Below are 22,478 nucleotides of genomic sequence, written 5' to 3'. Positions count from 1 at the left end.
ACAAGACAAATAGTAACAAATGTTGGAGAGGTTGTGGAGAAAAAGGAACCCTCATACACTGTTGGTGGGAATGCAGACTGGTGCAGCCATTATGGAAGGCAGTGTGGAGGTTCCTCAAACAATTACGAATAGAATTGCCGTATGACCCAGCAATCCCTCTCCTGGGTATCTACCCAAAAAATCTGAAAACATTTATACATAAAGACACGTGTGCTCCAATGTTCATTGCAGCTTTGTTTACGGTGGCCAAGACATGGAAACAACCAAAATGTCCTTCGATAGATGAATGGATAAAGAAGTTGTGGTACATATACACAATGGAATACTATTCGGCAGTGAGAAAAGATGATATAGGAACATTTGTGACAACATGGATGGATCTTGAGAGAGTAATGCTGAGCGAAACAAGTCAGACAGAAAAAGCAGAGAACCATGTGATTTCACTGATATGTGGTATATAAACCAAAAACAACAAAAGAACAAGACAAACAAATGAGAAATAGAAACTCATAGACACGGACAATAGTTTAGTGGTTGCCAGAGGGTAATGGGGGGGGGGGAGGTGAGGGTAAGGGGGATCGAATATATGGTGATGGAAGAACTGACTCTGGGTGATGAACATACAATGGGATTTATAGATGATGTAATACAGAATTGTACACCTGAAATCTATGTAATTTTACTAACAATTGTCACCCCAATAAATTTAATTAAAAAAAAAAAAAAGAAAGAAAAAACAGAGGGAAACATCATGGAATACCACCAAACAGAAATAATAGACAACAGCAAAAAGGCAAAGAAACAATGGAGACACAGTCTTACCAGAAAACTAAAGATAGAATGACAGGAAATCCTCACATATCAATAATCACCCTAAGTGTAAATGGACTGAACTCACCAATAAAAAGGCACAGAGTAGCAGATTGGATCAAAAAAGTAAACCCAACCATATGCTGTCTCCAAGAGACACATCTCAGCTACAATGACAGGCACAGACTCAAAGTGAAAGGGTGGAAACTGACACTCCAAGCAAATGGTATCCAGAGAAAACCAGGTGTAGCCATAATTATACCAGATGAAACAGACTTCAGGGTGAAAAAGGTAACAAGACACGAAAGTGGACATTTCATCATGATAAAGGGGACAACAAGAAGACATAACAGTCATCAATATTTATGCCCCCAACCAGGGAGCACCGAAATATACCAAGCAACTACTAAGAACTAAAGGGAGAAATTTACCAAAACACAATTATACTAGGGGACCTAAATACATCATTGAGAGCTATCGATATATCATCCAAACAGAAAATAAATAATGAAATAGCAGATCTAAATGACACATTAGATGAAATGGACATAATTGACATTTATAGAGCACTTCATCCTAAAACATCAGACTATACACTTTTTTCTAGTGGACAGGGAACATTCTCAAGGATAGACCATACATGGGGAAATAAAACTAGACTCAGCAAATTTAAGAAGACTGAAATCATACCAAGCATATCCTCTGATCACAAGGCTTTGAAATTGGATATCAACTGCAAAAAGAAAGCAGGAGAAAACACAAATACATGGAGATTAAACAACATCCTCTTAAAGAATGACCAAGTGAAAGAAGAAATTAGAGGAGAGATCAAAAGATGCATAGAAACAAATGAGAATGAAAATACATCCTACCAAAATTTTTGGGATTCAGCAAAAGCAGTTTTAAGATGGAAATTTATACCATTACAGGCCTATCTCAAGAAACAAGAAAAATCCCAAATAAATAACCTCTCGTTACACCTTAAAGAACTAGAAAAAGAAGAACAAATGAAACCCAAGGTCAGCATAAGAAAGGAAATAATAAAAATCAGAGCAGAATTAAATGAAATAGAGAACAAAAAAACAATAGAAAAAAGTAATGTGACAAAGAGCTGGTTCTTTGAAAAGATTAACAAAATTGACAAACCCTTGGCTAGACTCACTAAGATAAAAAGAGACAAGACACTAATAAACAAAATCAGAAATGAAAAAGGGGAAGTTATCACGGATGCTACAGAAATACAAAGGTTCGTCCAAGAATACTGCAAAGGACTACATGCCACCAAATTTAATAACCTAGAAGAAATGGACAAGTTTTTAGAAACATATAGCGTTCCTAGGCTGAACCGTGAAGAATTGGAAACCAGACCGATCACCAGCAACGAAATTGATTCAGTCATCCAAAATCTTCCCAAAAGCAAAAGTCTGGGACCAGATGGCTTTACTACTGATTTCTACCAAAACCTTCAAAGAGGATCTAATACCTGTCCTATTCAAACTCTTCCAAAAAATTGAAGAAGAGACAATACTCCCTAACTCATTTTATGAGGCCAACGTTACCCTGATACCAAAACCAGGTAAGGATAACACAAAAAAAGAAAACTACAGACCAATATCTCTGATGAACACAGATGCAAAAATCCTAAACAAAATTCTAGCAAATCGAATGCAACAATGCATTAAAAAGATTATTCATCACGACCAAGTGGGGTTCATCCCCGGGGCACAAGGATGGTTCAACATCCGCAAATACATCAATGTGATACATCACATAAACAAAACAAAGGACAAAAATCATATGATTATATCAATTGATGCAGAAAAAGCATTTGACAAGATACAACATCCATTTATGAATAAAACACTTAATAAAAATAGGTATAGAAGGAAAATACCTTAACATAATAAAGGCCATATATGACAAACCCTCAGCTAAACTCATAATTAATGGTGAAAAACTGAAGCCCTTTGCTCTACATTCAGGAACACGACAGGGCTGTCCCCTATCACCTCTGCTTTTCAACAGAGTGTTGGAAGTCCTTGCCAGAGCAATCAGGCAAGAGAAAGAAATAAGAGGCATCCAAATTGGGAATTAAGAAGTCAAACTGTCACTCTTTGCAGATGACATGATGCTATATGTAGAAAACCCTAAAGACTCCACCAAAAAGCTATTAGAAACAAGCAACGAATAACAGTAAAGTTGCCGGCTACAAAATCAACGTACAGAAGTCCATTGCATTCCTATATACTAACAATAAAAACTCAGGAAAAGAAATTAAAAAAAAACAATTCCTTTTGCAATTGCAGCAAAAAGAATAAAATACCTAGGAATAAACTTAACCAAGGATGTGAAAGACCTATATGCTGAAAACTATAAGACATTTTAAAAAGAAATTGAAGAAGACACAAAGAAACGGAAAGACATTCCGTGCTCATGGATTGGAAAAATCAATATCGTTAAAATGGCCATATTACCCAAAGCAATATACAGATTTAATGCAATCCCCATCAAAATCCCAATGGCATTTTTTAAAGAAGTAGAACAAAAATCATCAGATTTGTTTGGAACCACAAAAGACCCCGAATAGCCAAAGCAATCTTAAGAAAAAAGAACAGTGCTGGAGGTATCACACTCCCTGACTTTAACCTGTACTATACGGCTACAATAATCAAAACAGCATGGTATTGGCAGAAAAACAGACATAGACCAATGGAATAGAATTGAGAACCCAGAAATAAAACCACATAAATATGGACAGATAATTTTTGACAAAGAAGCAAAAAACATGCAATGGAGAAAAGACAGCCTCTTCAATAAATGGTGCTGGGAGAATTGGATAGCCACGTGCAAAAGAATGAAACTGGACTGCTATCTGTCACCATGTACCAAAATTAATTCAAAATGGATCAAAGACTTAAGCATAAGACCTGACACAATAAACTGCATAGAAGAAAACATAGGTGCTAAACTTATGGACCTTGGGTTCAAAGAGCATTTCATGAGTTTGACTCCAAAGGCAAGGGAAGTAAAAGCTAAAATAAATGAATGGGACTATATGAAACTTAAAAGCTTCTGCACAGCAAAAGAAACCATCAACAAAATACAGAGGCAACCAACTGAATGGGAAAAGATTTTTGCAAACAGTGCCTCCAAAATATACAAGGAACTCATGCAACTCAACAACAAAAAAACAAACAACCCAATTGAAAAATGGGCAGACGACCTGAAGAGACATTTCTCCAAAGAGGACATACAAATGGCAACTAGACATATGAAAAAATGCTCAACATCACTAATCATCAGAGAAATGCAAATCAAAACCACAATGAGATATCACCTAACCCCAGTCAGAATGGCTATCATCAACAAGACAAATAGTAACAAGTGTTGGAGAGGCTGTGGATAAAAAGGAACCCTCATCCACTGTTGGTGGGAATGCAGACTGGTGCAGCCGTTATGGAAGGCAGTGTGGAGGTTCCTCAAAAAATTATGAATAGAATCACCATATGACCCAGCAATCCCTCTCCTGGGTATCTACCCAAAAATCTGAAAACATTTATACATAAAGACAAGTGTGCTGCAATGTTAACTGCAGCTTTCTGTACAGTGGCCAAGACGTGGAAACAACCAAAATGTCCTTCGATAGATGAATGGATAAAGAAGTTGTGGTATAGGGGCCGGCCCGGTGGCTCAGGCGGTTAGAGCTCCATGCTCCTAACTCTGAAGGCTGCCATGTTCGATTCCCACATGGGCCAGTGGGCTCTCAACCACAAGGTTGCCAGTTCAATTCCTCGAGTCCCGCAAGGGATGGTGGGCTCTGCCCCCTGCAACTAAGATTGAACACAGCACCTTGAGCTGAGCTGCCACTGAGCTCCCAGATGGCTGTTGGTTGGAGCGCGTCCTCTCAACCACAAGGTTGCCAGTTCAATTCCATGACTCCCGCAAGGGATGGTGGGCTGTGACCCCTGCAACTAGCAACGGCAACTGGATCTGGAGCTGAGCTGCACCCTCCACAACTAAGACTGAAAGGACAAGAACTTGACTTGGAAAAAAGGCCTGGAACTACACACTGTTTCCCAATAAAGTCCTGTTCCTTTTCCCCAATAAAATCTTTAAAAAAAAAAAAAAGTTGTGGTATATATACACAATGGAATAAGAAAAGATGAAATAGGACCATTTGTGACAACATGGATGGATCTTGAGATTATAATGCTAAGTGAAATAAGTCAGACAGAAAAAGCAGAGAACCATATTATTTCACTGATATGTGGTATATAAACCAAAAACAACAAAAGAACAAGACAAACAAATGAGAAACAAAAACTCATAGACACAGACAATAGATTAGTGGTTACCAGAGGGTAAGAGGGGTGGGGGGTGGTAGATGAGGGTAAAGGGGATCAAATATATGGTGATGGAAGGAGAACTGACTCTGGGTGGTGAGCACACAATGTGAGATATAGATGATGTAATACAGAATTGCACACCTGAAATCTATGTAAGTTTACTAACAATTGTCATCCCAATAAACTTTAATAAAAAAAAAAAAGAAGTGAATGGATGAGCATGTGGGCTACCATTCTCCCAAATAGGCAAACAACATTTCGCCCTATTAGTGAGTCCTTGTCCACCAGTCCAACAATAAAGGCCTTGCTTATCTTCCAAGAATTTCAACAGAAAACAAGCCTCTTCACGTATTCATAGATACTCAGAATCCCTCAATTTGCCAATCACAATAATGTCCTAGCAGTCTCTAGGTGGCTTCGTCTGGAGTTGAGTCTCCACTGACACACACCCTCAGAGGAGGATTTTTCAGGTGCCAGTACAGGACTGTCTTCAAACTGTTCTGATTGCTTCCCTTTCAGACAGTTGAGACCTAATCCCAGGAATGGGTCTGAAATGAAAAAATGACCAAGGAATGCCAGCAAATGAAATCAAATAAGTAAACTATGAGCAAATCCACATAGGAAACATGAACTGTGGGTCAAAAGAACTGTATCTATGTGCTTCATTCTCCTGTCCTGCTGATCACATTAAAGCAGGATGATTACACATCTCAATTTTCCCAGGGCATGGCCAGTTTACTTTCAAAAATGTTCTGCTTTGGACGATATATTATAGATCACTTTACCTAAAAGCAAATTTAAACCAGCCAAAGGGATAAATTAAAGTTTTCTTTATTGACCTTCAGGCCCCTCATCCAATGGGCTTCTTTCATCTTGTGCTCATGATTTCGTCTCCCTGAATTACATAAGTGATTCTTCCCTCTTCACCACTGGTACAAATCCTCCTTTTCCTTCAAGCCTCAGCCGAAGGTCCTTCAGGAAGCCTTCTCCGTGTACTCTAACCTCCATAGATCTCTCCTTTCTTTGACCTTCCAGCACATCATTTGGCACCCTCTGAGAGTTTAACACTAGTTTCAAGTTGTTTTCGTATGTGTAACTACAACAGTTGTAAGTTATTCAAGGAGAATATCTATGTCTAATTACTTTTTTAATACCCCTTATACACATAATCTAGCTCTGTGACAAGGACATAATAGCTATTCAATAAATATTTTATTTCCAAACCTGCCTAACCAGCTGGCTTGAGGACATAACAAGAAGAGTCCAGGTACCTCCCACTGCTGAATCCTTCTCTCACAGCACCCTGTACTTTTCCTTTAAAGCACTTAACACAGGTTGTAATTATATGTTAATTTGTATAGTTTTTGTTTAATGTCAGCCTCCTCGTTATACTGTAAGGTCCAAGAGGACAGGACGTTTGTGTGTCTGTTCAGTACTATATACTTAAGATCCATCACAGTGCCTAGCAGTGTTCAAAAAAAATCTGCTGATTGGATGGATGTTAGATGCGCAGACAGGTGGATAATGGAAAAAGAAAAATGATCTCGAAGTGATTTATAAAGAAAGCAGAAACTTAAATTGTAGGGACTTAAACATTTGAGAAATGAACCTGCTTACATTTCTGAAAAGGTCATGTGGTGGTATGTCACAGGCGTATTAAAACCTCCTTTCCTCAGAAAGAGCTAGAATAGCTAGGCCTGCGGCCCCATCCTATCTAGGATCTGAGACATGAGTGACCATTTCATGGGGATGGTATCATTATTTCTCCTTGTTATATAGATTGCTAAAATACAAAAACCATTGTTTCAAGAAGACAGACGAAACCTAACAGCCCTAGTGAATAGGCTCAAAGGCACTCAAGGACCAACCAAGCTCCCAAGAGCATTTCATGCATCGCTTCAGAGTTGACAGCTCTGAAGCACACGGCACAACCTAACTTAATTGACCCAAAATCAGCAACATGAGATGTGCTGACAGTTATGAATTGGTGTGGCAAACTGGGCTGTACAATTGCTATTTTTATAGTTAGATCAATATATATACACTATAAAATACTGAGGAAGAGAAATATAAAGAAAATCAGCATAATATTGGAACCCTAGGCAGACTGCTAATTAATTGAAAGGCCTGACATATGCTTTAGAATTGAAAAACACTCATATTTCTGCTCTCATTTAATCCTTACAACATTACCATATAGTAAATAAAATATTATCTCTTTTTTACTTATTTATGGAAATTTGGGAATCAGAGAGGGACAACCAGCAAGTAGCCAAGATAAAATGCACGTGTCTTCTGACCCCAGGCTCATTTCACTACACTTTGCACACCTTCAAGTGAACTGCACCTTTCAGTTCTTAAACCAACTGATTTCTTTCTTCCTCAGCATATGATCATGACAAGAATGCCAATTTATGGGAAATTAGTACAGTGTATGGGAAATGAAAAGCCTCTAACGGCATTTCCTGGTACCCCTCTCCATCCCTCCACCTACACTAGAAGTGTGCTCAGTGGGTGAATGGGAAACGAAGCAGCAGCAGGGTGTCCAGGACGTACAACGAAATAACCCTAGAGTCTGATCTCTCTCGGAAGTTCTGCTCAACTGGCAAAAAAGCTTCTGCTCTAGCTGGGACCAGCCCAGCTGGAGAAAGCAAACCATAACAATAACTAGTATCACATTTCTAATATAGCAAAGGAAAATTTTAAAAGCTTGACACAGGGCACTGGGGAAAGTCGTGGATTTCCGGGATCTAAAATTTGGCCTCATCTTTCTCTGAAACAATGAGCCCCCTGAGTCTATCCCTTACTTCGCAGTTGAGGTCACTCCCTCATTACCTTTCATCTAGTCAATTAACACAGCCTTCTAACTTGTTTCCACGCCTGCAACTTGCCCTCCTTTCAGTCCCCCTCCCACACAATGCACTCTTCAGATGGCATTTCCTCTTGAAACCTTCCTTGGTTCCTCCCAGCCTAGCCCTTTTGGCATTACCCCTCCCTCCTATGCTGCAATAGCACTCCTCAGAACTACAGTGTATCTCCCCACATATACTAAAACTCCCCAAGGCAGCATCTTGTCTGCACAGTCTAAAGTCTTAGATGTAGAATATGTTCAATAAATGTTTATCAAATTGATCCAGTTATGCTTTATTTCTGCCCTTAAAATCTAGCTTGTTAGGGAAGCAGGATATTCAGTGGGGAACAGCAAGTATGTTTTCTGGGAGAGGCACTCCTATTTCATAGTCTCCCAATGTGTCACCTGCTCCCACTGGCTTTAGAGGACACTGAATACAGAGGGGCCTGGAGCGGCAATGCTCAGCCACATCACTTGTGTGACTGTGTGATCACGTTCAGTCACTCTGCTTATCACAAGGCAGGCGGGAAGGTGACCAACACCTTTCGATCTTTCCTCAAAAGGTTTCAAATCTTGGGGCCAGTCCGGTAGAGTTGAACAGCACCCTCCACAACTACGATTGAAAGGACAACAACTTGACTTGGAAAAAACCCTGGAAGTACACACTGTTCCCCAATAAAGTCCTGTTCACCTACCCCAATAAAAATAAAAAAAATCTTTAAAAAAAAGATTTCAAATCTTTTCCAGTGAGAAGTACACAAGCATCAAGTTTCTTCTCCTTGTTCCAAGGGCACTAAGTTTCACTTTGTTAACAGGATCTGCTGTCTGTCCCCTCAGAGCTAGAGGTCTTTCCAGGTCCAGTTTGTCACAGTTTTCTCAACTCCAAAACGAAGGCACAATAAAGACCTACCCAAGTACTATATCAAATAACAAGCCAGGCACCAAAGAACATGTGTTATGCAGAGAACCCTCACTGCTGCTTCTCTTTCCAGCTCTCTGCTCTTAATACTCCAATTCTGACAATGTTTCAAATATCAATCCATACATGTCCCTACCACTTTTCATGGTCTCACACTCCGCCAATGCCTTCCCTCCTCCCTCCTTATTCAACTTAAGGCCAATAATCATATTATTTCCCTGCATAAACCCTCAATTCCCTTGCCCTTTCTTTGGCTAAAACCCAACCCTACACACAAAGACAGGCACATGAATGTTCAAAGCAGCATAATTCATAATAACCAAAAAGTAGAAATAACCCAAATGTCCATCAACTGGTGAAGGCATAAACAAAATGGGTATATGCATACAATGAATATTATTCAGCAATAAAAAGGGACAGTCACTGATATGCTATAATATGAATGAACCTCAAAAACATGCTAAGTGAAAAAAGCCAGACACAGAACCCCACATATTACATGATTCCATTTATATGAAAGGTTCAGAAAAGGCAAATCTATAGAAAGAAGGTAAATGAGTGGTTCCCTGGAGCTGGGGGTGGGAATTAGGGATTGGACTAGGGTGGTTGGAATGTTCTAAAATTGAATTGTGGTGATGGTTGCACAACTTTGTAAATTTACTAATAATTATTGAATTCCACACTTAAAATGGGTAAATTTTATGTTATGTAAATTATACTTCAATAAAGTTTTATTTTTTAAACAAACTTTGGTTCAATTCACCTATTTTTGTGATTCACTAGCTATAAATAACTGAAGAAGATAAAAGCAACTACACTGGCCCCACTTAAAACTCAAGTGACTTCTTGATCCTGTCCTCAATCATACTATAGTTCTCAAGCTCTTTTTATCTCCTACTCTCTTCAACCATTTCGCACCTTCTCTCTCCTCTAATCTCCAACACCTCATCCCCTACTCTTCCTTCTCATCTGATAATCCTACTTCGTACTTCACTGAGAAAACTGAGGCCATCAGAAGAGAACTGTCAGATTCCCATCATCACACCTACCCCTTGCCTGTTACAATTATGCTCTGTCTAGTAGCTACGTTTGTGTGGCTATTTAAATTAATTAAGACTAAGTAAAATTAAAAATTCATTTCCTCAGTCTTACTAGTCACATTTCAAATGCTCAATAGCTACATGTGGCTTGTAGCCTCCATATTGGACAGGGCAGCTATAGAACATCTCCATCACTCAAGAAGTTCTGTTGGACAGTGCTGTTCAGAGATGATCTATCTGTACATCTATCTAAAACATATCCTTTACTTAATACGCATCTCCTCTCACCTAACTCAAACAGCATTGTTCCAGCAATTCTGTCCTTTCTCCTACATGATCAGTTTTCAGCTCTATAAGAGATCATTTCCATCAGTATATAACTATGACTGTTATTTTCCTCATCTTAAAAAAATAAAAGAGGAGCAGTTTGGAGTGTTGAAAAAGTTTTGGAAATAGATAATGGTATTCTCAACACACACAAAAAATGATAAATATGTGATATGATAAAGGTGTCAGCTCATGGTACTGTAGTAATCATATTGCAATATACAGAGGGTGCCAAAAAAATGTATACACATTTTAAGAAAGGAAAGAACTAGTAAAATTGTAATATTTGATACATACTGATAAAAAGATGAACACAAGTCACTTTTGACTTCTGCAATTACAAGAGGTGTTCAAAGTGGTTATCATCAGCATCCAGATACTTCTGATTACAGCAAACTATTGCTTGAGCAACGTTGACCAAAGGGTCCACTTGTGTACATTTTTTTGACACCACTGGTAGAAATATTTAAAATGGCACATTTTATGTAATATATATGATATCATAATAAAAAAAAATTTAAGGACAAAAACCTATTCTAGTCATCACTTACCCTGCACCCGTTACAGTTACAGCCCTATTCCTGTGTGTCCCTTTATTGAAAAACTCTTCAAAAGACTTGCCTATATTGACCTTCGCCAATTCTTGTCCTTTGTTTTTGCTTTGACCCCTCTCATCTCTCAAGTCCCTACGCCCCCACCACTGCACCAAAACTGCTTTCCTCAGCTGCCAAATCCAATAGACAGTTTTTATTCTTCATCTTCCTTGATTTATCAGCAGCTTCTGATTACTCCCTTCTCCCGAAAACCTTTTCTTCTCTGTTTCTGAGTCCAGACCTGCCTCTCAAGACCTGTTCCTCTACCTTTCGCTCTCTGTGGACATCTGGAATCTTGGGCTATGCCCTGAACCTCTTTAACACGTTGCGTACGGATCACGAGAATCTTCGTTTTTTTCTGAGCCATGCATTAAGGACGGATAACGAGAATTCTCGTTTTCACTGTTGACTCTTCTTACTTTGCATATTTTATTGAATTATTTGTAGAATAATTATTTATAGAATAATTTATTTGTAGAATCTATTATTTATAGAAAAACAATAAATGACATAGAAGCATTTACGCTTTAAAGAGTGCATTTTAAAGTAATTTCTTTTAAAAACCTGCCGGAACAGAGGGGTATGAGGGATTTAAACCCCGCCGTACGCAACATGTTAACTTCACCTCTGGACCTCTGCCACAGACACCCTGACCACTTCAACTCATCCCCCCATTATTCCTTCACCTGAATGTCCTGACTTCCCTCTTATCCTTAATTCTGAGACCTCTCTAAAAAGCCAGCCAAGCCCTGGTGTATTTGGTCTCTCTATTTAAGATTTAGTAAGGCATGTCCCATCCCTGACTGAGCCCTGAGCCCAAAAATAGTGGCTATGAACTTCCAGTTCCTTAAAGGACATAGTCAATCTTCCTAATAGTGTTAGAATACCCTCTGTTAAGGTAGCTGAGGTTGGTTGCCAAAAATAATCAATGTCAAATACTTATTTGCATTTTCTTCAGTAAATCTACATGCTTTACTTAGATTTTTTTTTATTTAGATGATACCAGAATATATTTTACATTCTGGTGCCTAGAAACAGAGCACACTCAGATTTCTCAGGAAACTGGACAAGGATAGAAGATGTGTTTGAGTCCAAATAAAAATAAAATAAAATGATGGCTATGAGAGTTAGCACACGACTACAAGTTATTCAACCTTAGATTCCAATGTTCACCCTTACTAATCTTAGTATCTCTCTTAGGATTACAGCCACATACCTAGAAGCATCAAGGAATGGTCTGTAGGCCAAGCTGATCCATTCTTCTTTATTGGATGAATATTTCGGCTCCCGGGGTGTTTCTCTCATGGTGTCCAAATCCACTAAATAATGGCATTTACTGATGTCAATCTGCAATGGAGAAAGGCCAACTCTTGATCAGTAATTGCAAAGGTCCTTTCAGGGTGAGGAACAGCAATTGCAATCCTAAGCATTCCCACAGGGCTTCAGAAACAAAAACATCCAAGTCCTCTGAAGATGTTACCTGTGCTCTCTCCACTCAGAGAAGAGCTCCTAGGGGTAAGAGGGAGACCTGCACTCACCCACCCAAATATGTATGTAAGCTTTAGAAGTTTTGACTCTAGTTTGGGTATTAAGTCCCTCTAGCCTTAGAAGCACTTCTGAAGCTAGTATGAGCCCACAACCTACCTAAAAAACTATCTTCTGCTCACTATCAATCCCTTCCAATCTATCACCTCTTATTCCAGAGACTGAAAGGGTACAACTGAACACACATGCTAATGTGTGAGGAAGCCCCGTCTTTGCTGACAGAACCATGTGAGGTTACCCTACACCTCGCAAATGGTACAGAAATATATGTATTGTTTCCTTCAAAAATTGAACAGAACCAATAGAGAAATGGGAACTGTTCCTGCAGCAAAACATCAATGAAACTAAATATCAGAACTGCAAGAGTGGAGAGAGATTATGAAAAATACATATAGAAACTACAAGCAAAACTATACTCATTCAGTTGCTCATAAGATGGATCCAACAGAACATCACAGGTACTCATAAGAAAATATTAATACATTTCATTTAAAATCATGGTGCTATTATTCTCACAAAATTAATTGAATGGAGCATGCTACAAAATCTGGAGGATACTTCTGCAGTTAAATAGATCATTTCAAACAATAAATACATTCTTTCTCTCATCTCAGCCATTAGAAGCCATTAGAATATTTGACAGCCACAGGGAAATTCTTAAGCCTTTTTCATTTTAAAAAAAGTTTTATTTTTTTTATTTTTATCTTTTTTAATAAAAAAAATTTTATTTACTTAGAAGCATTCAGAATGTCAACAAAAATTTTTTTGCAATTACAGAGTGGTATTCAGTTAACAGAATAATAATTATTTTGGATAAGTTGCATAAAAAAAAATTTTATTTTTAAATTAAAAATAAAGATAATGCTAAGTTTCTGTGAGGTTAAATAAAAACCCAAATATGGAAAACATCTTTGTGATACTGTGATTTATAATAAATATATATGTTGGTCTTTGTCCATGGTCCCTGGCTCACAGCTCCCAAAACCCTTGTTGTTTCCTAATCGATAAGAACAATGAGAGCATCTTGTGTTATAATAGTTGGTCTCTGGTTCTCAGTTCCTGAAATTCCTTCAAAGCAGTAAGGTGAAAGGGGTGTCTTGTTATTCATAACAAGCCCCTTTTCAACCACAACTGAGTTTATGAAAATAGGGTAACTTTTGGAAAGCACCTAAAGAGCAGGGGAAGGCTGGTTACCAAACGAACTAATCGTGTGATTAGAAGGTTGGAACTTTCAGTCCCACCCCTGTCCTCCAGGGAATAGAGAGAGGCTGGAGATTGAGTTGAATAACCAACAGCCAACAATTTAAACATGCCTGTGTAATGAGGCCTCCATAAAAACTCAAAAGGACCAATTCTGAGAACTTCCGGGTTGGTGAACACCTGGAGATTCAGGGAGAGTGGCATGCTGGAAGAGAGGAGGGAAGATATGTACCCTTTCCCCAAATCTTGTGCTATGCATCTCTTCCATTTGGCTATTCCTGAATTATATATATCCTTTTATAATAAACTGGTAATCTACTAAGTAAAATAAAATGTTTCTCTGAGTTCTGTGAACTACTCTAGCAAATTAATCAAACCCAAGGAGGGGGGGCATGGGAACCTCCGATTTATAGCCAGTAGGTCAGAAGTAAAGTAACAACCTGGATTTGAGACTGGTGTCTGAGTGTATATGTAGATGTGTGGGAGGGAGGCAGTCTTGTAGGATTGAGCCCCCAAACTGTGGAATCTGGTGCTATCTCCAGGCTGATAGTGCCAGAATTGAGTTGAATTATAGGACGCTCAGCTGGTAACTAGGAATTGTTACTGTGAGGAAACCCACCGGCAAATTGGAAATTGGGTCCCAGAACTCTCTTAATCACTAACGTAGTCAGCTAAAGAAAAGTAAGTCTGAAGAGAAAGAAACTATTATTTTTCACTCTTTTTTTAGATGCTAATAAGTTACTTACATATACAGTAGGTCCTCACTTAATGTTGGCAATAGATTCTGTGACTTTAAGCAAAACCATGTATCACAAAACCAATTTTACTATAGGCTAACTGATACAAACATGAGTTTAAGTTCCTACAGCATCTCATCAACATTATACCAAAACAACGTTGAAGAAAATGAACATTATTCAGGACCCGCTGTATTATTTTTTAAATCATCATATCAAGTCCTATAAGGGATTATTAAGCCCTATTTTATAAATGAGGAAGCCAAGACCCAGACAAGTTAAATAACTTCATTTTTTTCAAGATACATATATTAAGCCCTACCACGTACTAGGCATTAAGTTAGGGCTAATGATACAGAATCAAATAAATAAGCCACAGTTCTTGCCCTAAAAGGATTTACAGTAGTAACCAAAATCACACCAGTATACATCACAGTCATATTTGGACCCAGGTCACTGTGACTTCAAAAGTCATATATCGAGATTGCCAAAAATCAGAGGCACAGTGCCTTTCAGGAGTTCATCTAAATGTTTCTTAAAAATTAAAACCAAAAGACAGGCCTCCTAGAAAGTAAGATTTCAGCAAAGATAAAGACCATGTGAAATATGACTAGATCTATAGCAAATCTCATATTTAATAGTAAAGGGTTGAAACCTTTTTCTTTGGGATCAGGGATAAGTCAAGGTTGCTTATTATTACTACTCTATTCAACACTGTATTAGAGGTCCTAGTCAGCAGGATAAGATAAGAGGAAAAAAAACAAATGGCAGAAGAAATGGGAAGAAACAAAGAAAACTCATTCAGCACAATGATATGATTGCTATATGTAAAATCCAAAAGAACTGACACACAAATTTTTAGAATTAAGAGTTTATCAAACTTTAGACTTATAGGATATAAAATCAATGCCATATATTCCTATATAACAGCAATGAACAATATATAAAATTATGTTTTTTTAATTATGTTATTTTCAAATTATATTACAAAAATATAGTTTATAAGAATTTAAAACATAGTCTTGGAATAAATCTAACAAAAATGGGAAAGTTCTCTAAAAAATTATAGAATTTTATTGATAAAGTCTATTATAATGTGGTTATTCATGTAAATAAAATGAATATTCACATATATGCAATGGAATACTATTCAGTCTTAAAAAGGATATATACTACAACACAGATGAACCTCAAAAACATTATATTAAGTGAATGAAACCTGACACAAAAGATCACATTTCGTATGATTTCATTCATCTGAAATATCCACAACTGGCAAATCCATTGAGACAGAAAGCTTTGCTAAGAATTGGGGGAGTGACTGCTTTATGAGTATGGGGTTCTTTTTAGGGGGTGTGTGAATAAGATGTTCTAAAATTAGATAGTGGTGATGGCTGCACAACATTATGAATGTACTAAAAGCCACTTAGTAGTACGCTTTAAAATCACTGATTGCCATAAAAGTCAACAACTCATTCTCTAGGAGACACATACACACACCCTAAAAGAATTAAAAGCAAGAAGTGAAAACAGATATTTGTATCCCAATGTTCACAGTAGCATTATCCATCACAGACAAAACATGGAAACAACCCAAATGTCCATCAGAGGATGAATGGAGAAACAAAAAGTTTGTTTAAGGGGTACTGAGTTTCAGGTTGGATGATGAAAAGTTCTAGAGATAGAATGGTGATGGTTGCACAACAGTGCGAATAGACTTAACACCACTAAACTGCATACCTAAAAATGGTTAAAATGGTACATTTTATCACAATACAAACTGTTGAAATGATTAATTTTATCTCAAAAAATTTTGATAGACAATAAAGTAGACCTTATTAAATGGAGCGATAAACCTTATACCTAGATTAAAAGACTATTATAAAGATGTTATAAATTGATTGATAGATTAAATGCAATCTTAAAAATCCCAACAAATTTTTTTTGTGTTGTATGAAACTTAACAAGCTGATTCTAAAACATAAATGGAAATGCAGAACAAGGATAGCCAAGACACGCAGAGAAGATCAAGGTGGGGGGCTTACTTACTATAAAGTTAGCATAAGTAAGGCAATGAGCTATTAATGCAGGAATAGGTTGAGACCAATGAAGAGAATAGAGCCTAGAACAAATGTAGGCACATATGGACACTGATTTAAGACAGAAGTGGTACCTCTGAGCAGTGGGGAAAGGACGGTCTCTTCACTAACTGGAACAACTGGATAGTCATTGCGGGGAAAATGAAATTGGACCTCAACCTCACCCCATATACAAAAATCAACTTCAGACTGCTTATAGAACTAAATGTGAAAAGAAAAATGATAAAGCTCTTGGAAGATAATATGGGAGAATATCTTCAAGATCTTATGGTGAAAGTCTTTTTAGACAAGACACAAAAATCATTAACTATAAAAGAAATGATGGATAAATTTTATTACATTAAAATTGAGAATATCAGGCCAGCTCGGTGGCTTAGGCGGTTGGAGCTCTGTGCTCCTAATGCCGAAGGCTGCTGGTTCGATTCCCACATGGGCCAGTGGGCTCTCAACCACAAGGTTACCGGTTCAACTCCTCGAGTCCCACAAGGAATGGTGGGCTCTGTCCCCTGCAACTAAGATTGAACACGGCACCTTGAGCTGAGCTGCAGCTGAGCTCCCTGATGGCTTGGTTGGAGCGCAGGCTCTCAACCACAAGGTTGGCAGTTCGACTCCTTGACTCCCACAAGGGATGGTGGGCTGTGCCCCCTGCAACTAACAACAGCAACTGGACCTGGAGCTGAGCTGTGCCCTCCACAACTACGATTGAAAGGACAACAACCTGACTTGAAAAAAATCCTGGAAGTACACACTGTTCCCCAATAAAGTCCTGTTCCCCTTCCCCAATAAAATCTTTTTAAAAAAATATTGAGAATATCTGTTCATCAGCGACACCATCAAGAGAGTGAAGAGATGAACCGCAGAATCGGTGAAGATGTATGTGACACATTTAACAATCATGGACTCATATTAGAATATATAAAGGATACATTTTAATCACTAAGACAAAGACAGACCTTCCAACAAAAAAATGGGCAAATGACTTGAATAAGTACTTCATAACAAGAAATCTAAATGGCCAAAAACAAATGAAAAAGTGCTAAACCTACTTATTAACCAAGAAAATGTAAATCAAAACAATGAAAAATTACAATACCAAGTGTCGGCCAGAACGTGGAGTAACTCTTAAAACACTGCTGGCGGGAGATTAAGTTGGTATAAGATTTTCAGAAAATTATTTGGCAAATCTACTAAAACTGAACATAATGCATTTCCTATGATCCAACAATTCTACTCCTGGGTATTAGATTGAACCACATGAAATCATTAATATTTGACTGTTTGGCGCACAAAAATGGTAATTTCACATGGTTCAAGTGAAGTATATCCAACAGAAATGCCATGTAACAAAAGACAAGTTCAAGAATGTTCAAAGTGGCATTATTTGCAGTTGGCCCAGATTGGAAATAACTAAACATCCATCAACAGTAAAATAACAAACTGTGGTACAGCCATACAATGAAATACTATACAGTAATAAAAGAGAACAAACTACACCTCTTTGCACCAACATGTGTGATTATTACAAACAAAATGTTGAGTGAAAGGATTAATACAAAAAAAGCATTATGATTCCCTGTATATGAAGTTCAAAAACAGACAAAACTAACTTATATTGTTTAGGAATGCATATAAAAGTAGTAAATGTAAAGAGAAAGGCAAAGAAATTATTATCATAAAAGTCAGGAAACTCCATCTGAAGGGGGAAGTAGACAGTGATCAGAAGGAATTGCTGTTGGAGCTTCTGGGTGCTAGCAACGTTCTAGTGTTTGCCCTGGGTGATGGTTACACAGGTATTTGCTCTGTTATTACCTTATTATTAATTTACTACACACTTATGTATTTGTGCACATATAGGCTCATGGGTCATACACGATCAAAGATTTTTTAAAGTGCATATAAGAACAACTTGGTCATCTCTGGCTTACAGTAAACTCTGTCCTTCCCCACCCACTAACTCGGAGTAATAGTTTCATTCTCTCCCAGCATTATTTACATGTAAAAAATACTTCTGTCTCACATCTGGTTCTACATATGGGCTATTCCTCCAGGGGAGAGAAAGCACACTGAGAATTGACGTCAGACCCAATTCCATTCCACATAATTCTCTAAAAATGATCCTTTGCATAAACACTTCAGGAAGCAGCCTTTTTGGTCTGAACACCCACTCTGTAGCTCCCAAGGATTTTAAAACCATGAAACAAGTTTTTAAAAGCTTTGCAACTACCATGCCTCTGTAATCAAATAGAACCAGCAAGGGGCAGAGACTCTCATGGTTTCATGCCTAGACAATCTCCTTTGTTGAGGGAGCTCTCAGTATGACATTTCAATACTTTATCTCAGCCGGGCCATTTTTGGTCAGGCATACTACAGGTCTGATTATCTAGATCTGGTACTGGGTAGTAATTAATTAATACAAAACTATACCAGTTAGCTTTAGGCTCCAGTCATCACACTATCCATATGCAAACTCCATTTAAAGTTTTTAGAAAGACACCAAGGCAAAATCATATTAATTGAGATACTAATCCATCTTTTAAAATGTAATCCCTTTTCATCTCTCTGGGAAGAAACTGCTGAATATTCTTTTTCCTGGGAAGCAGTTACTGAACAACTAAAACATACAAGGACAAAGGCCTCCAGCAAAAAATGGTTAAGTATGATCAATGGCAGTTTCTCTATTAGAGAAGAAATACGATAATTAGAAAAAGAGCCCTAACAATCAGCAAAATAAAAAGGCAACCTATGAAATGGGAAAAAGATTTGTAAACCATATATCTGATAAGGGGTTAATGCTCAAAATATATAAGGAACTCATATAACTCAATGGCAAAAAAACAAGTAATCTGATTTTAAAATGGGCAAAGAATCTGAAGACACTTTTCCAAAGAAGACATACAGGTACATGAAAAGGTGCTCAAAACCTCCAATCATTAGGGCAATGCAAATCAAAACCACAATGAGATATCAGTCCATACCTGTTAGAATGGCTATTATTAAAAAGATGAGATAACAAATGCTGGCGAGGATGTAGAGAAAAGGAAATCCTTGGTACACTGTTGGTAGAAATATAAACTGGTACAGACATTATGGAAAACAGTAAGGAGGTTCCTCAAAAAATTAAAAATAGAACTCCAGCAATCCCACTTTTGGGTACTGAAGGAATATGAATACCCAATATCTGAAGGAAATGAAATCACTATCTTGAAGAGATATCTGCATCCCCATGTTCACTGCAGCATTATTCACAACAGCCAAGGCAAAGAATCAACCTAAGTGTCCATCAATGGATGAAACATGGTATATACAGAGGGTGCCAAAAAAATGTATACACATTTTAAGAAAGGAAAAAACTATCAAAATTGTAATACTCAATATATACCGAAAACAAAAGATGAATACAAGTCACGTTTGACTTCTGCAATTACAAGAGGTGCTCAAAGTGGTTACCATCAGCGTCCAGACACTTCTGATTACAGAGAACTACTGCTTGAGCAACACTGACCAAAGTGTTCACTTATATACATTTTTTTGGCACCCCCAGTATATACCATACACACAACAATGGAATATTATTCAGCTATAAAAAGAGGGAAACATGGCTATTTGTGACAAAATGAATGAAACTTGAGGACATTATACTAAGTGAAACGTCAGACAGAGAAAGACAAATAATGTATGATCTCACTCGTATGTGGAATCTAAACAAGTCACACTCATAGAAACAGGCTGTGGTTACCAGGGACTGGGGAAATGAAGTGATGTTGGTCAAAAGGTACAAATTTCAGCTATAGGATGACCAAGATCTGGGGATCTAATGTACAGCATGGTGGCTACAGTTAACAAGACAGTGTCGTATGCTTGAAAATCTCCTCAGAAAGTAGATTTTAAATGTTTCACTCTACACACACACAAAATGGTAACTATGTGAGGTGATGGTTAACTAACCTTATTGTGACAATCATTTCAAAATATATACATATATCAAATCATCACAGTGTATACCTTAAACTTATACCTTAAAGTTATATCATTTGTCAATTATATCTCAATAAAGTTGGAAACATTTTTTACTTAAAAAATTAGAAGAGGAGCTCCAAGTCAGAAGCATAGATTCAGGTCTGGGCTCCACCACAAACTAGCTGGATTGACCCATACTCATTTAAGTTTTTATACCTCAATGTTTTCTTTTGTAAAATAAGGATAATACCATTTACCTCAAAGAGTTGCAATGGGGATTAAATGAGATAATCCATTTAAATAAAACTTGTAAACTATAAAGCACTACATTAATAGCTGTAATATTAGAAGGAATCCTTGACTGACTGAAATGTGAGAACTTGACTGATTGAAAGGAACCCTGGAAAACTAGAGCACATTAAAATGAATTATTTTTGTTTTGATTGGTAGTTACTATCAAGTCAAGTTATGCCCAACATGTAGGACAGAAGGGTTACAATATTAACTACTCACTGTCCTCGATTAGCAATGAATTAGCAGCATTTATTAGGTTGGTGCAAAAGTAATTGTGGTTTTTGCAATTATTTTTAACCTTTTAAACCACAATTACTTTTGCACTAACCTAATAGTAAATGATATTAAAATGAATCTTCTGGGCATCATCAAAGCCTTTACTAAGTACCTATTTGGTGAATCCTAAACTAGGGTATATAAAATTCCTATAAGACACATCTGTTATTAAAGTATAATTTAGATCAGGAAACTATATTAGCACATATAAAGTACAGAAAGTATTAAAAGAGCAATCAGAGTTCACAGAGAAAGATATCACTGGGGCCCACAGTAGTTGAAAAGATGTCCTAGAAATGGTGATAAAAGAGAACAGAGGAGAAATGGGAGAAATGAGCAAAGTTTACAGGTGAAACAGGAGGAATATCTGCTTGTCCCAACAGGTATGTGTTTAGAAACAAAACTAGATAGTCTGAGGACTGATAATGGAGGACCAAATCAGGAGAATCAGATTTGGAGCATCAGGAATCTACTCTAGGTTTTTCAGCCAAGGAATAACGTGATTTAAAAATGGATCTCAGGGTCGGCCGGATGGCTCAATTGGTTAGAGAGCAAGCTCTGAACAACAGGGTTGCCAGTTCGATTCCCACATGGGCCAGTGAGCTATGCCCTCCACAACTAAAGACAACGAGCTGCTGCAGAGCTTCCAGGGAGGAGGCCGGATGGCTCAATTGGTTAGAGCGGGAGCTCTCAACAATAAGGGTGCCGATGGTGGGCTGCGCCCCCTGCAACTAAAGATTGAAAACAGCGACTGGACTTGGAGCTGAGCTGCGCCCTCCACAACTAGATTAAAGGGCAATGACTTGGAGCTGATGGGCCCTGGAGAAACACACTGTTCCCCAATATTCGCCAACTAAAAAAAAAAAAAAAAAAGAAATGGATCTCAGACAGAGAGGTCCATCCATTCTGGCTATGCTGGGGAGGGTGGAGTGAGGAAGTGCTGAAGGAAAAGGCTGGAAGCAAGGACTCTAGCACGAATGCAGAATCCGGATGTGACGTAATGACGTCTTGAAGTTCTATGGTGGTGGGAATGAAGAAAGGAGAAAGAATAAATCTCAGGTCTATTTCAAAGGAAATCAATGACATCAAGATTTCTAATCCAGTGAACTGGGGAAAAGAGGGGGTTGCAGTGAAGAATCCATTTGGGTGATACTGAGAGATGATAACTTGCGTTTTACACCCACTGAGGTGGGAAGAAGCATGGTATATTCAAGTGATTGACAGAGGGCCCATGGAGTGGTACACTGAGAGTCAGAGTTGTTTTCTGCTCCTACTAGAACACTCCCTGTTTTCACCTTACATTTCTACTCATCCTTCAGATTTCAGCTAAAAATGATCTCTTTAGGAAAGACTTCACTGTCCACTTAAACTAGGACAGCTCCCAAATTACATGCTCTCATAGCAATCAGTACTTAGCAATCCATTAAAACATTTCACAATTACAATTTATGAATTAATTGGGAAATAAGTCAATTCTATGGAAG

At 37.8% G+C, this 22,478-nt stretch overlaps 1 protein-coding gene across 6 annotated transcripts in view; it reads right to left on the bottom strand.

Annotated features, from left to right (window-relative positions):
- ALG9 (ALG9 alpha-1,2-mannosyltransferase) overlaps positions 1-22,478 on the bottom strand; it is a 104,847-nt gene that overhangs the window by 25,909 nt on the left and 56,460 nt on the right. For all 6 annotated transcript variants that reach the window (XM_019715285.3, XM_019715284.3, XM_088791460.1 and 3 more), the window contains one exon: positions 12,103-12,233. In XM_019715285.3, the coding sequence (XP_019570844.3) occupies positions 12,103-12,233 (131 nt within the window). The remainder of the gene's footprint in view (positions 1-12,102; positions 12,234-22,478) is intronic.

The sequence above is a fragment of the Rhinolophus sinicus genome, chromosome 14 (assembly GCF_057876585.1).
Source record: "Rhinolophus sinicus isolate RSI-liver-muscle chromosome 14, RSI-T2T, whole genome shotgun sequence".
NCBI lineage: Eukaryota > Metazoa > Chordata > Mammalia > Chiroptera > Rhinolophidae > Rhinolophus > Rhinolophus sinicus.
Note: the sequence above shows the minus strand (reverse complement) of the source record. Positions and strands in the feature narration are given on the sequence as shown.